This window comes from Arvicanthis niloticus, chromosome 17 (genome assembly GCF_011762505.2).
Source record: "Arvicanthis niloticus isolate mArvNil1 chromosome 17, mArvNil1.pat.X, whole genome shotgun sequence".
Taxonomy (NCBI): domain Eukaryota; kingdom Metazoa; phylum Chordata; class Mammalia; order Rodentia; family Muridae; genus Arvicanthis; species Arvicanthis niloticus.
In genome coordinates, this window is record NC_047674.1 from 41861622 (window position 1) to 41874827 (window position 13206).

The 13206-nt window shown below is 40.4% G+C and overlaps 1 protein-coding gene and 1 pseudogene across 1 annotated transcript in view; both read left to right on the forward strand.

Annotated features, from left to right (window-relative positions):
• The window catches only part of Col19a1 (collagen type XIX alpha 1 chain), a 302656-nt gene extending 290771 nt beyond the window's left edge, over positions 1–11885 (forward strand). The window contains exons 49-51 of the mRNA XM_034521315.2: positions 755–883; positions 7712–7789; positions 7937–11885. Of these exons, the coding sequence (XP_034377206.1) occupies positions 755–883; positions 7712–7789; positions 7937–8064 (335 nt within the window). The 3' untranslated portion in view covers positions 8065–11885. The remainder of the gene's footprint in view (positions 1–754; positions 884–7711; positions 7790–7936) is intronic.
• On the forward strand, positions 4137–4743 carry LOC117722308 (large ribosomal subunit protein eL18 pseudogene; annotated as a pseudogene).
• Positions 11886–13206: the final 1321 nt, after the last annotated feature.

A 13206-nucleotide genomic window follows, 5' to 3' on the forward strand; every position in this document is an offset into this window, starting at 1 on the left:
CAAAGGGTCAACAACTTGAAGTGTTACTTAGTCATATTCTTCAGCCTCTAAATCTGGGGTAAGGTCACAGACAGGACCCTAGGAAGCTGTAGCCATTTTGCTACTTGACTTGGGGAAAAGGTAGAAACTTCCAAGTTCCCAAGCATAGCTGTACAGGACAGCATACTGAATGCCCCCACTACATACCCCTCGTCAATGGACTTCCCATGGGGTTAGCAACTGAGCAGTAACTGGAAAGCTCCTTTATGACCATTGTTACACATTGTCTATTCTGCTTTTTCTTCTCATAAGAAAGGTAAATCTAGTAATCACTCAAAACACAGGGATTGGTTCTCACCATGGAAGTGGGCATTACAGAATCTGTGAATATACTTAAGATTGCTACACATTCAATATATGGCTAGAAATAAATATTTTGCATTCTTAAATCAATTCTTTAAAAAATTTCTCCACAAGTCATAACCATAAGTTAATTGGGCAAGTGTTCTGGCCAACCCACTGCTGGGTTCCAGGATCACTGGTAATTTCTAGATCTTCTGAATGACCCATCTGTTCTGCTTCTGTCTTTAAACAACTCCATGCAATTTATTCTATATATTTTATCAAAAAGCACAGCAGGCAAACCAGTTGGTATGGAATATGTGCTTCAGTTATAAATTGAATTTTTTTCAACTTCATGTTAAAATGTTTGGAAATGCTTTAATATAAAGACACTTCCATCACATGCTGTATTTTTTTTCTTTCATAAATGAAGAGAGGATGGCTGTGTTTCTATCCCAGCTTAAGCTGCCAGCAGCAATGTTGTCTGCTCAAGCTCATGGGAGGCCTGGCCCACCAGGGAAGGACGGGTTACCTGGACCTCCAGGAGATCCGGGGCCCCAAGGTAAGGCTATTACAAATATAATATGTGCTTGTCATAATCCTCAATATTTATAATATTCTAATTGCAAGTAAAGTGTGTGTGTGTGTGCGTGTGTGTGTGTGTGTGTGTATGGATGTTGTGGACTATCTTTTTAATGTTTTATTTTCTAGTGATAAATGTTAATTATTACTACTTCAAATTTAAAATGGATATACCTACTACACTGAGTTCATTTTCATGATATCCAGAATAACAATCATGCTGTCTGCTTCTCTGTCATTGTCACAGAGGAATCCTAGAGTTGTTTCTGTAGCCATCTTACTGTTAGGTGAGATTCCTCATCTGAGAGCCCTAAAGAAAATGGAAAAAAAAAAAAAAAGAGCCTTGGGCAACTCTGCTACGAATAGTCATTTGGGGCTCACACCTAATTGGGGAAGTTTAGACTGATGCTATAGTAGATTTTTACAGAAAGTAACTTTTAAAGCATAAACGTAATCTTTTAATTTGTTTTTCTTTCTGAGAACTTCGTACATGTATACAGTGCAATACTATTATATTTACTCACTTCCCCATCTAACTGTTCCCATGACCCCTCAACATGGGTCTTCCCAAATCCCTCTCTTTAAAAAAAAAAAAAAGTCACTTATTTCAGTTGGTGCTACCATATGCACACAGGCGAATGGACGCACTGGATGCACTGTGCCTGTGTGCACATGGTAGCACTGGCATATGGAAGGCTTACTAAGTGGCCACAACCTCCATGAGAGTGAGTCCTCCTTCCCTAGCAAGTAGCCACTGCCAATAGTTCCCATATAAAGGGTAGGGCCTAGGGATGATCTACACCATCTTTGCCGAAATTTTTGGATGCTTGATCTTGTGTAGGTCTTGGGCAGATAACTACAATAACCTTTGATCTTTAAAGGACACTTTGTGTGACTTCTAAAGACTTTAAATCCAAACTTATGTTGGCAAAGAAAATAATGATGACAACTGGAGAAGACAAACGCTCTTAAGTTTTACTTGATTCAGTTATTCTGACACAGCTGTTCTGTTAAAAAAAAATATGGTTGGCAATCTGCATGCTGACTGGATAGACCTGTGTTTAGATGATTCATGAATTCTGATAGAGAAATGCCAAATTTACTGAATATGAATCACAAAAACAAGGTTAGAGAAGCTACAGCCACAGGGCACCCTTGCTACCACCAAAGTTGTCCCTAAGCATTCTGGGAAGTTTACCTTTTTGGAGTTGAATTAAATTCTACTCCAGAAACCATTTTTAATTACCATCTGTGCATGTAATCCACTTGAGGATAGACAGTATATCCCCTTTACCACGTTCCCAATTCTTATACATGACAGGAACAGAAAAGCAGACACTAGAAAATCCACTCTCAAAAATAGTCACAAGGACCCATGCCATGAAGAAGATGAATCCCAGACACCAGCCAGTGGGTTTCCAGATTCTGGCTGAAGTCCATAATAGTTCCCATTTAGACACAGTGCCCTGCTAGCCTGTGGAGGAGATGGGAGGTCTTAGTATTTTAGACACTTTTGCTTGAGTCCCTCAACTTACCAGAGGCAGTGGTCTCTGGGCATTTGGAGTCAGTATGAAGATGGGGAGCAGTAGAGACTGCTTCCAGGGCAACAAGCACTGTCAGCTATGGAAGGCTTTGTAAGGAAGGAAGTTGTTGGTTGGAGTACTTAGTCTGTCATGGTTGGAGCCCCAAGAAAGAAGACAGTCCAAAGCAAGGCAATCGAGAAAGACCTAGTATGCTGAACTAAGTGACCAGAAGATGAGAACCATTTTGTCTCAACAGGCTATGCTGTCAGGAGGCTGGGGGTTGGTACTTACATAGACTGGTGATTGAAGACTGATGGGAACTTCTGTACAGGTATAGATTTGTGGTCAGGGGTTGAAGATCCAGTTTTAGCCACCTGAGCAAGGTGCTTTACTCTTCTACAAAGGTCATTATTGCCTTGGGTTGTTCCTGTCACTATGGGGTTGTCCAGGTACAGTTTCCATTCCACAGTGGACAGGCTGAAGGAAGTAGCTACCATAAAGCCCTTTTGCTGACCTCCAAATGCACAATAAAGGAAAACATACTGCACCTGATTATTGTGAAAGATGTAAGTCAAAGGAAGTTAAATAGGGAATCAGCAGTAAGACCTGGCCTCTATGCTCAGCTTCAAGACCACTGAAGTGTAGTGAGAATTCTGGTTTCTTAAACACACACAGAGAGAGAGAGAGAGAGAAAGAGAGAGAGACAGAGACAGAGAGACAGAGAGACAGAGAGACAGAGAGACAGGGAGACAGAGAAATATTTTGAGAATATATTTTCATTTTAATTCCAGTTATGGGGATATGGGGCTGCTTCACAGCAGGTGATTATGATTTGTCTCATGCTCTAGCAGGAGAATGATTTTGCCAGCTGCAGTTTCTGAAAGTGTGGGATGGTTAGAATTCTGGAGACTTTTCAGAGGAAATATAAATGCTAGATCCTCAACAAAGGGGCTGTTTGGTGGATGGATGCTGTTGATTGTGGTTTGTTGCAGTTTGTTAAGTAGTCGTGCATGAAGAGATGAGAAAAAGAAATTAGCTATCCTGATTGCGAAGATCAAACTTGCACCAAGGAACTTGATGCCCTTCAAGTTGAAGTACCCCAACAATATTGTCATCTCCTTCTATCCTTTTTTCTCCCCTGACTAATTTTAGAGGGTTGATAGGGTGGAAGAAGAGTGGTGTAGAAGGGTGGAAGAAAAAGCAACCTACAAAATAGCCAAAAGCGGCACTGTAGTTTTCTTAAATACCCATCTTCCATTTGTCTTAGGTCAGGAGATTTGACTCACAGTTGAAGGAAGGGAGGCATGTAGATTCAGAAGCAGGCTTTTGTGTGTATATACACCTATTCAGAAAGTGCTTATTACCTCTTATTCATTGGGTCTCTTCTGAAGTCAGGGTGTATAAGAACTGGAAAGGCCTTTAAAAGCCATCTGAATATGTGATGTTCTAACCACATGAAGGATAAGCCCTGCTGATACCAGTAGAAAATATTGGATGGATCTTTCAGATCCTGGTAGTCCAAGAGAACACAAAAAAAAAAAAAAAATGGAAAATTTCAGTGATTTTGTAAAACAAAGTTCAGACCAAAGTCACCTTTCCCACACAAGCTACTAGCTCCAGGCAACATCCGAAGTGTTGGGAAGGTCCATCCCCAAGGTTCTCAGTCAGAGACAATTCTAAGTCAACAATATTAGTGAGGTCTTTGAAAAACAAGGCTTGCTTTCTGGACCTGGCTGAGCAAGAGGCGCCATCATGGGTGTTGACATTCGCCACAAGGACCGAAAGGTTCGGCGCAAGGAGCCCAAGAGCCAGGATATCTACTTGCAGCTGCTAGTCAAGCTGTACAGGTTTCTGGCCAGACGGACCAACTCCACCTTCAATCAGGTTGTGCTGAAGAGGTTGTTCATGAGCCGCACCAACCGGCCACCTCTGTCCCTGTCCCGGATGATCCAAAAGATGAAGCTTCCTGGCTGGGAGAACAAGACCGCTGTGGTTGTGGGGACGGTCACAGATGATGTGCAGATTCTGGAAGTGCCCAAGCTAAAGGTGTGTGCACTGCGGGTGACCAGCCGGGCCGAAGTCACATCCTCAAGGCTGGGGGTAAGACCAGCTGGCTCTGGAGTCTCCCAAGGGCCGAGGCACTGCGCTCCTGTCTGCTCCTCGGAAGGGCCGGGAGGTGTACCGACATTTTGGCAAGGCCCCAGGAACCCCACACAGCCACACCAAACCCTATGTCCGTTCCAAGGGCCGGAAGTTCGAACGTGCCAGAGGCCGAAGGGCCAGCCGAGGCTACAAAAACTAACTTTGGGTCTTCCTGTTAATAAAAAAGCTTTGGATGTTGAAAAAAAAAAAGAAAAACAAGGCTTATTTTTGCTACTGAGTCAACTGATCAAAAGATGATGTCCCCCCTTTTAAGGGATTTCTGTGGAGTTAGCTCACTGCTATGTGTTCAACACAGACTATTATTTATAAAGGAGATCTGAGGTGTGACTCTTGAGTTTGAAGGACTTCTCCACATGGTTTCCAGTTTTCTTAAAACAAGTTCTATTAAAATGGACAAAACTTCTGTCCCACCAGAGTATCTTCTTACAACAAACATACATAGAAGGGGTTGCCTCAGCCTTTGGTTCCCCCGTGGGATTTCTGACAGTGAATATATCTTGACTACAAGCCATTGATTGACACTTCAACTCTTATAATATTAAAGTTTCCAGAAACACAGCAGAAAGTATGGCTTACAAAAAATGAGATTCATTTTAAAAGAATTTTGCCTATAGTCATACTGTACTGATACCTCTAAAAGACACAAAGAAATCTCATGGGAGAAAAGAAAGAAGATGGGGAGGAAGGAGGGAGAGCAGGGAGAGGAAGGAGAGGAGGGAGAAGGAGAGAGAGGAAGAAAAAGAGAGGAGGAGGGAAAGAGGGAGAAGGAGGGGCAGCAGGGGAGAAGGTGGCAGCTGCTATTGGATTTTTGCTGCTTCTCTGGGTGGGCATTAGAAATTGAAGGGTTTTCTCTGGTAATAAGTAAATATAAAGTTCTCAGAGGATGAAGCCATATATATGATTCTAATGTGCTTCTCTCTTCTGTTTAAAAAGAAGGAAAAAAGTATCCGTGTCAGCCTTAAATGCTGTTGGCTGGGTTAGCCCTCTTCCTCGTGTCTCACAACAACTGAGTCTGACAAAAGGGTGAAGTGCAAACCACGGCACAGAAAGGGTTAGGAAATGTGTCTGCTGAGCTATGTTCCAGGGTACCCTGGCCACTTGGGAACTATGTCTGGTGGAAGCTCATCTAAAAGATGCATGGGTTTTTAATAGTACATGTCAGGAAAGAAATCCATTTTAATTTAAATATGCACCAGGAGAGGTCTTTTTATCACCTTCATTCTCTTCATATGTTTAAAGAAGGGAAAAAAAAAAAAAAAAAAAAAGACCTTGTGAAGTGTCCTGTGTTTATTCTGCAAAGCAGGAGATTGTAGAGGCAAGGAAAGAATTGATATGAGGCCATCATATGTGCCCAAGGGAGACCATTCTCCTAAAAAGACTTGCAAATGAAAAATGATGGATATTCTTCCAATAACCCAATCTTCTTAAAGACAGTGGGTGCTCATTTAGGGAGGACTCTATGGAGGCCATTTTGTGTGCATCCTCCTAGACTCCCAAGAGATTGATGACTGATGTCTTTTTAAAAGTCAAAAGCATTTCTATAGAATTTTTATTTTAGCCCTCATGCTAGGCCGTTACTGTGGCCTTCCCACTGTGCAAGAAGAAAGCACCACTCTGTGTTCTGTCTCTCCCAGAAGGGGTCTGCAACACAGGGCCCGATTGCCACAGCTCAAGAGTAATGAACTCGAAAGTCCTAACCCAGCTTAGCTGTCCTATATAAATGATGATAAACTTTCCTAATGAATCGAACCTTCTTGGGTGAGGTTTTGCAGAAGAATATTTTACAAAATGTAGTTGATGTTTTCAAAAGAGAATTGGTGGAAACTTGGAGAAACAAATGCTACACATATAAACCCTGGTCATTTCAGAAAGAACCCACATGTAGACTTAATAGAAGAAAACCAAGAGGAGGAGGAAGAGGATGGGGAAGGGAGGAGATTGCACACACACTATCGATTTTAATAGTACTGAGAGTCACTGTTCTTTTTGAGTTTTTAAAGTTTAGATATTATCAGTTCTAAATCCAGGAAAACTTTTTTTTTTTAATCCAGTGGCTCATGGTATAGTTGATAGTTCTTAGATAGTTCTGAACTATCCAAAAAAAAAAAAAAAAATAGCAGTTGGCAGCCCTTGGAAATAGGACTTGATTATAAGTCAAAATGTCCAAAGAACTCAGCTGCCAGTTAGTAGAGGAAAACAAGAGAAGCTGAACACATTGTGTGGGGGGTGGGGGTGGGGGGTGGCATATGGCCATGTGAATGCAATGTCTGCAGAAGCTAGAACTGTTTTTTGAGTTCATGATGATGCTTCTCCACTCACCATATATTAATTATCCAGTTCACATTTATCATACATAAAACATAAATACTAGGTTGGGCACAGTAAAGCACAGAGAACCTTCAGACACACACTGATAGTTAAAAGTTTTAGCAAACCAAGCTTTTGATAGTGAGATATTGGCACTATGCATAATACTTAAATACATTATTCATATCTTCTCTTATATGGTGATGATAAATGTATGAGCCCTCTTCAACAGAAATCCTGATGGGGGTCTAGGTACACATAATGGGAAAGACATACACAGAAAGAATTTCGTTGTGTATGAGAAAAGACAGCATACAAATATAGGCTTTAGTGTAATAATTAAATGAACTAAATATTTAATAAATAATTAATTAAATGAAATAAAGGAACAAGCGACTCATAATGTCAATATCAACAGAACACAAATTTGGATCAAGTCAGTGTAAGATTAAAAACACAAAATGCTTTTCTATGACATTTAAATGCTAAGGATCAGACATTTTAGCTATGCTAGGAGAGATGAGCTCGAGAAATTCCCAAAGTACTTAAGATGTATTTTTTTCAAGATTGATTTTTATTATTTTTAAAAATAAATCTATCAAAATCGTGGTTTGCCTGCATAATTACCAGGTTCTCCATGCTTTGTCGTGTGCAATCTACTTTTATGTGTAATGCATAAATGTGAGTGCATACTAATTCATGGTGAGTGAAGAAATGACGTTAACAGCAGGACTTGGGAAGCAGTACTTTCGCGCGCATGTCAGTGCCGGACACTCCTTCTTTCACACCTCCTTTTGTATTTGTCTCTCGTCCAGGCTACCGAGGACAGAAGGGAGAAAGAGGTGAACCTGGAATTGGGCTGCCAGGGAGTCCGGGTCTTCCTGGGTCTTCAGGTAACAGACTTATTATCTCTATGCATGCAGTCTTCTCCGGAGAGGCATTTTGTCCCCTGTGGACCTTACATGTTCAACTGAAGGAGAAAAGGGAGCAGACAGGGTCACATTTGACCCAAAATCTCATGGTGTGTTTTATTTCCTTAGCAGTGGGTCTGCCGGGCTCACCAGGTGCCCCGGGGCCTCAAGGACCCCCAGGACCCAGTGGAAGATGTAATCCAGAAGATTGCTTCTATCCCGTGCCTCCTGCCCATCAGCAGGGAGGTGGGAAGTGAAAAAGACGGAGGGAGACAAGAGTATCTGGTGATATCTCCATGCCACTTGAGCCGACAACGCGGGCTTCCCAACCACGTGCTCTCGAGGCTTACGAGCTTTGGACCGCTTTATTTTATTTTTCTGATGCAGGGCAGACATCCAAAGCAGCCATCTGAGTCCTATTCTGACAGTAACTGCATTTTCAGATGTTGCCAACTTGGTTCCATATGTTCTGCTTTATGGTGGCTCTGAGTTCTACTGCTTCATGAGAAAAATGCAAGCGAGCCTGTCCCAGGCTCTTCGGAAGAAATCACATGAGATGACTTGGTACACAGACGACATACACTTTGTGGACTCGTCAACATGACTAGCTTTTGATTCCTGAATTTTCACTTTTCTAATTTATCTTGCTTATTTTCTTCGTGTTTAAATTTATTATCATTGCTCAAGATTTTTTTCAGCTCTTTTGAGATTGAAGTAATACATTACTGCTCTTGACTGTCTTAGGACTGATTTTTACAAGAAGTCTTATACCATCCTCATTCATTCGATTTATACAGAAAAAAAATATGCAATAAGAGATTTGCTTTTAACTTATTAAAAAAAACAACTATGGGAGACTCTTTATCAGGGAGCCCCCAAAATCATCATAGCCAACTACTGAAATGTGTTTGTAACTTCCTAGCAATGAGGTCAATTCAGAACGCTCCTCACTGGCGCGAACATATACTACATGAAAAAATGAAGGGCCAACATAACCCTATGGCCATGTCTGTGAGTCTCCTATAGTGAACTCAAAGTGGTTTTCCCGAAGAGGTGATTGGTGTTGAAGGCTCCAGGCTGTCTTTGGTAGTTGGCAAGCTTTGGTACTTAGCAGGTTGGCAAGACCTTTGTGCGATTTTATGCATTAGTTTTTCTGACTTTTCGACCCCTAGACCCACCATCAGAGAAAAGCACAGGATTTGTAATGGCCGGGAAAGAGGAGTACTCGTCTTGGAAAACGAGGGTGGAGTGTGAGCAAAGGCGTGTTGAGTACGTGAAGCCCTCGTGCTCCTAAGGAGACTGTTTTCTCAGAAACCATCGAAAGGTCTGGCTCAGCAGAGGAAAGTCAAGAGATTCCACCCGGAAGTCACTACATGCTTCAAACCCATATGCTCAGGGGTGAGGGATTTAGCTTCGCAGTGGAGTGCTTTAAGCATCAAAGCGCTAGGTGGCATCCTCCTACCTGGAGGAAAGAAAGAAACATGCTCTGAACGGAAGCAAAGTCCCAGTGATCTTGGCTGAATGTTTTTTTGTTTTTTGGTTTTTTTCTCCCTACCTATTCATTGCTTGGAGAAACCTTGGGTGGGAAACAACTGATTTCCTAGACTATCGAGAACAAGGCACAAGGGCGTTGCTGAGATTTAGCTGGTGGGTACCACGGAAGCTGAGCGCGCGCCACGAGAGCTCTTCAGTCACATGCATCAAAGAGCACAGGATAAGAGGATGCTTTCGGCCTGTTCATTGAGAAAAGACAATGGGGTTTAGAAAAGCAACCCACTGAAAGTGGGAAAAGCTGTGAACGGTGTTTTCCTGGGAAGCATGCCTGACATAAGGCAGAGTTTGTTTAAATGCACCCATGATTTGAACTGGTTTTCATTATAAACAGATGAGCTGCTGGCCCGGTACTGTCAACATGGCTGTGCATAAAATAACTTTTTAGGTACTTCATATTGAGTTTTGCTGTATATTTCGATCCAAGTTTATTTATTTTCCAAGTCTACTTTATTTATTTTCAATGTTTTAGACTTAAACTTGCTTATTCCTTTGTTTTCTTTCGTATGCAATACCTACAATGGTGCTGTGTTTTAAACTTACACAATTGAGGATGCAAACATTTGCATATGCATCTTCATAGGCAAATGATAATCTAGCCCTCCCAAAATGTACATAAGGTGAAAAGCTGGTGCTATGTGTATATTTTGAGCTTCCAGTTTGTTGAATTTTCTGAAAACATACACTTTACCTGACACATATTAATTTACTTGAATTTGCTGTATAGCAAAGACTTTTCTATGTTTTCAAAGATTATTTTTCATATTAATTGACGGGTTTTTATCCTTTTGCGTTTTGGCTTATTCAAAACTATTTATTTTATAATTCTAATATTTTCATGAATATTTGGCTGGTGTGGGGGTTGAGTAATAAATTTGGGTTGGGGGGTTTGGTCAATTGATATGTATACAAAGATGCAACTCATTTTCTTGTCTTGTAAATTATATTCACTTTAGTTCCACAGAGCAGAATCCTTTCTTACAAATTAGATAGTTATTACTCCTCCTTTTTCTAATTTTTGTGAATGTGTGGCTGGCTTATTCCTGTTTCAAGGATTTAGATTTGTTCTTATGACTTCAGAGTGTAGGAGCTAGAACGTCACATGATACATGTTGAAAAGTGGCCTGTCACGGTGAGTCAAGCTAATTTTTAAAAATTGGGACATGTGACTGAATCTGACATAACCAGAGAGATGGGACTGGATTATACGGCACAAACCCTCAATCTGCTGTCAATAATCTTCAGATTTTTTTTTCCTTCTGCTTCAGCTCTGTCTATAACAAAGGGCTCTAAGGAACTCCTGGTCTAATTATCACAACAAAGAGATTGGCAGGTTCTCAACCCCTTCGTGAAAACAAACTGGATAATTTGGCCCCCAAAGTAGGATAAGGAATATCCCTCTAAATAACCATTTGTTTCTGGGGTTGTTTATAGCAGAGGGAAATAATTATCCATTTGCTCTCATTTTGCGCTTCAGATATGCTTTAAATACAAAGTAATTACAGGCCATGATGACAAGGTTGAAACTATTTTTTTTCCGCAAATGGGGATGTCTGAATTCAAGTCCTAAATTTTATGCCTGATCAGTTAGCAATTTTAGGTAGAAACTTCTTCTGTACAGAAGGTCTGTCTTCAGTTAAGATCTGCTTGGCGTTTAGAGTGAGAATGAGAATGGCCAATGCATGTTTGCATTGTTCTTTCCAACTGAAGACATTGCCTGTTACTCCTACCCACAGTGGAAGCACAGTCAGTCTTAAATTCCTCAACTTCTTACCTTAACCAGAGCTGTTTAATGACTTCAGCCTTGTATACTTTTATTCTTGATTTAATGATATAGTTGGAAATTAAAATTTTGCTTATGTATAGAGATTAAGGAATTATTTCATCACATACTGCCTACATAAATTATCATTTGATGTTCAGCAATTGCTTATAAAGCAATTTCCATGACTGTCTTAAACATTATTTGTGGTTTAGGTTGTCTGTTTCTGCAGCTTCAAGTTCTGAGAAACTTATGATATACCTCCTTTTGTCCACAAGATGGCGTTTGAGGCAATCTGTTCAGAACTGAACAGATTCACAGAAGCCGAAAGCCTGGAAAAGTCTGGTGGACAACTAAGTCAGACATTGGCCTTTGCACTTTTTTTGGTTATCTTGTAAATATTCTTTGTAAATTGTATTTCATTTTACTAATTAATGTTTTCCAAATTTTCAGTATCTTTCTAAGGCAGGCACAATAACTTTTGGTTTATTGATTGTTTCACTTTTATTTATTGACTGTGTATACACCCATGCATTATATGCAGTAACTGCTATAAGGTTGTCCTATGCTACTCTTGAATTCAAGTAACTAATGTGCACACACAGGCACACACCTGAGTATTCATCCTCCCTTGCAGACAGGACAGATACTCTTTCGACAAATGGAAAAACGCTTAGCTTGCCACAAGAAGTAGACAATGTATATATTACACGATGTCTAAACTCTTAATTGTGCTAGATAAACTTCACGATTAAATTTGTACAATGTCTAAGTTTTTTCTAGAAACATGGCACTATTTAAAAATATTAAATAAGAACAGTGGTTTTCAAAATTCCAATTTTAATGCCATCTTTTTCTCTAGTGTTGGTAATTCTATTCAAGTCAGAATTAAGTCCAATGATGCTGAGGTTATTTGAATGACTGTTGGAAGAGCTGAGCAGTGCTGACCTTTGTCCTTGCTCTTCAGTTATTTTCCTGCTTGTCTATACTCATCTAGTTTGTAAACCCTCATGGTGTTTTCTATCCTGGCTTCATAGCAGGGAATACACTCGCCACCCTGGCTGGTTTATTCCTCTTCTCTCAGAGATATGAGGAGATTCCCAGCAGAGTTTAATTACTAACCCTGTGCATTAAGTCATGTGGATCAATGTCATGTCAGCCACTTACATTCATTGATCAGCCAGGAGGTATAGTAGCACTTGCTGTATTTAATTTGTTCAATTGGGGGGGGGGGTCTTATGGAAGACAGGAAAAGAGGTTATTTCTGTTTCTATTTGCTAATGTAGCTGGAGCTATCATATCGACATTTCACTGGGCAAAATCATGTAGAAAACCTCATCTTTTGGGTTGAATTGACCTCAGCTCCAAGAGGACACAGAGAACACTAGGGCAGATAAGTAGACCCAGCAAGAAAATAATGACCCAGAAGACAAGACAAAGCTAGGAACACCTACATGGAAAACCACTCAAGATCAAGTCCAGTAGTGATGTGTGCTGTCACTCAAGAAGTCAACTTTTTGTTTCAACAACATAGGCATCACTAAACTTAGGACTAACTACTTAAAATTTAACACAAGTCTGGGTGTTAGCTTGACCATAAAAAGCTTACAAGCATAAAGATGCAATTGTACAACTTTTTATTTTGCTGTGGTACTTAGGGTTTATCAGGAGGATAAATACTTTGGGTGAATTTAAATTCCGATTGTGTTCTGGAATAACTATTTATTTTAAAAGTAACATTTGGGGGGTTGTATTTTTTTTATCTATTTGATTTGTTCACTATCTTACCTCATCAGCTACTTAAGGTTTGGTTTTATTACACTTACGTTAAGCAGAATGCTACTCCGTTTATTATAAACCCCGGTGAATATATGCTTGCAGGTATTAGTTCCTCTAACTTCAACATGTGCTGTGAACGTGTTACCTCTCTCAGCAATAAAGGAATGGACTCTAAGTCAGGGAACTCTACGGTGCAATTCTTAACACCGTCTACACTTAAGCCCTTCTCAGCAGCTGAAGCTCTACAGCAGTTCTTTGTATTCTGCTAAGTCTTAGCCACACTGAAGACGCTTCCTAATCAGCCTCA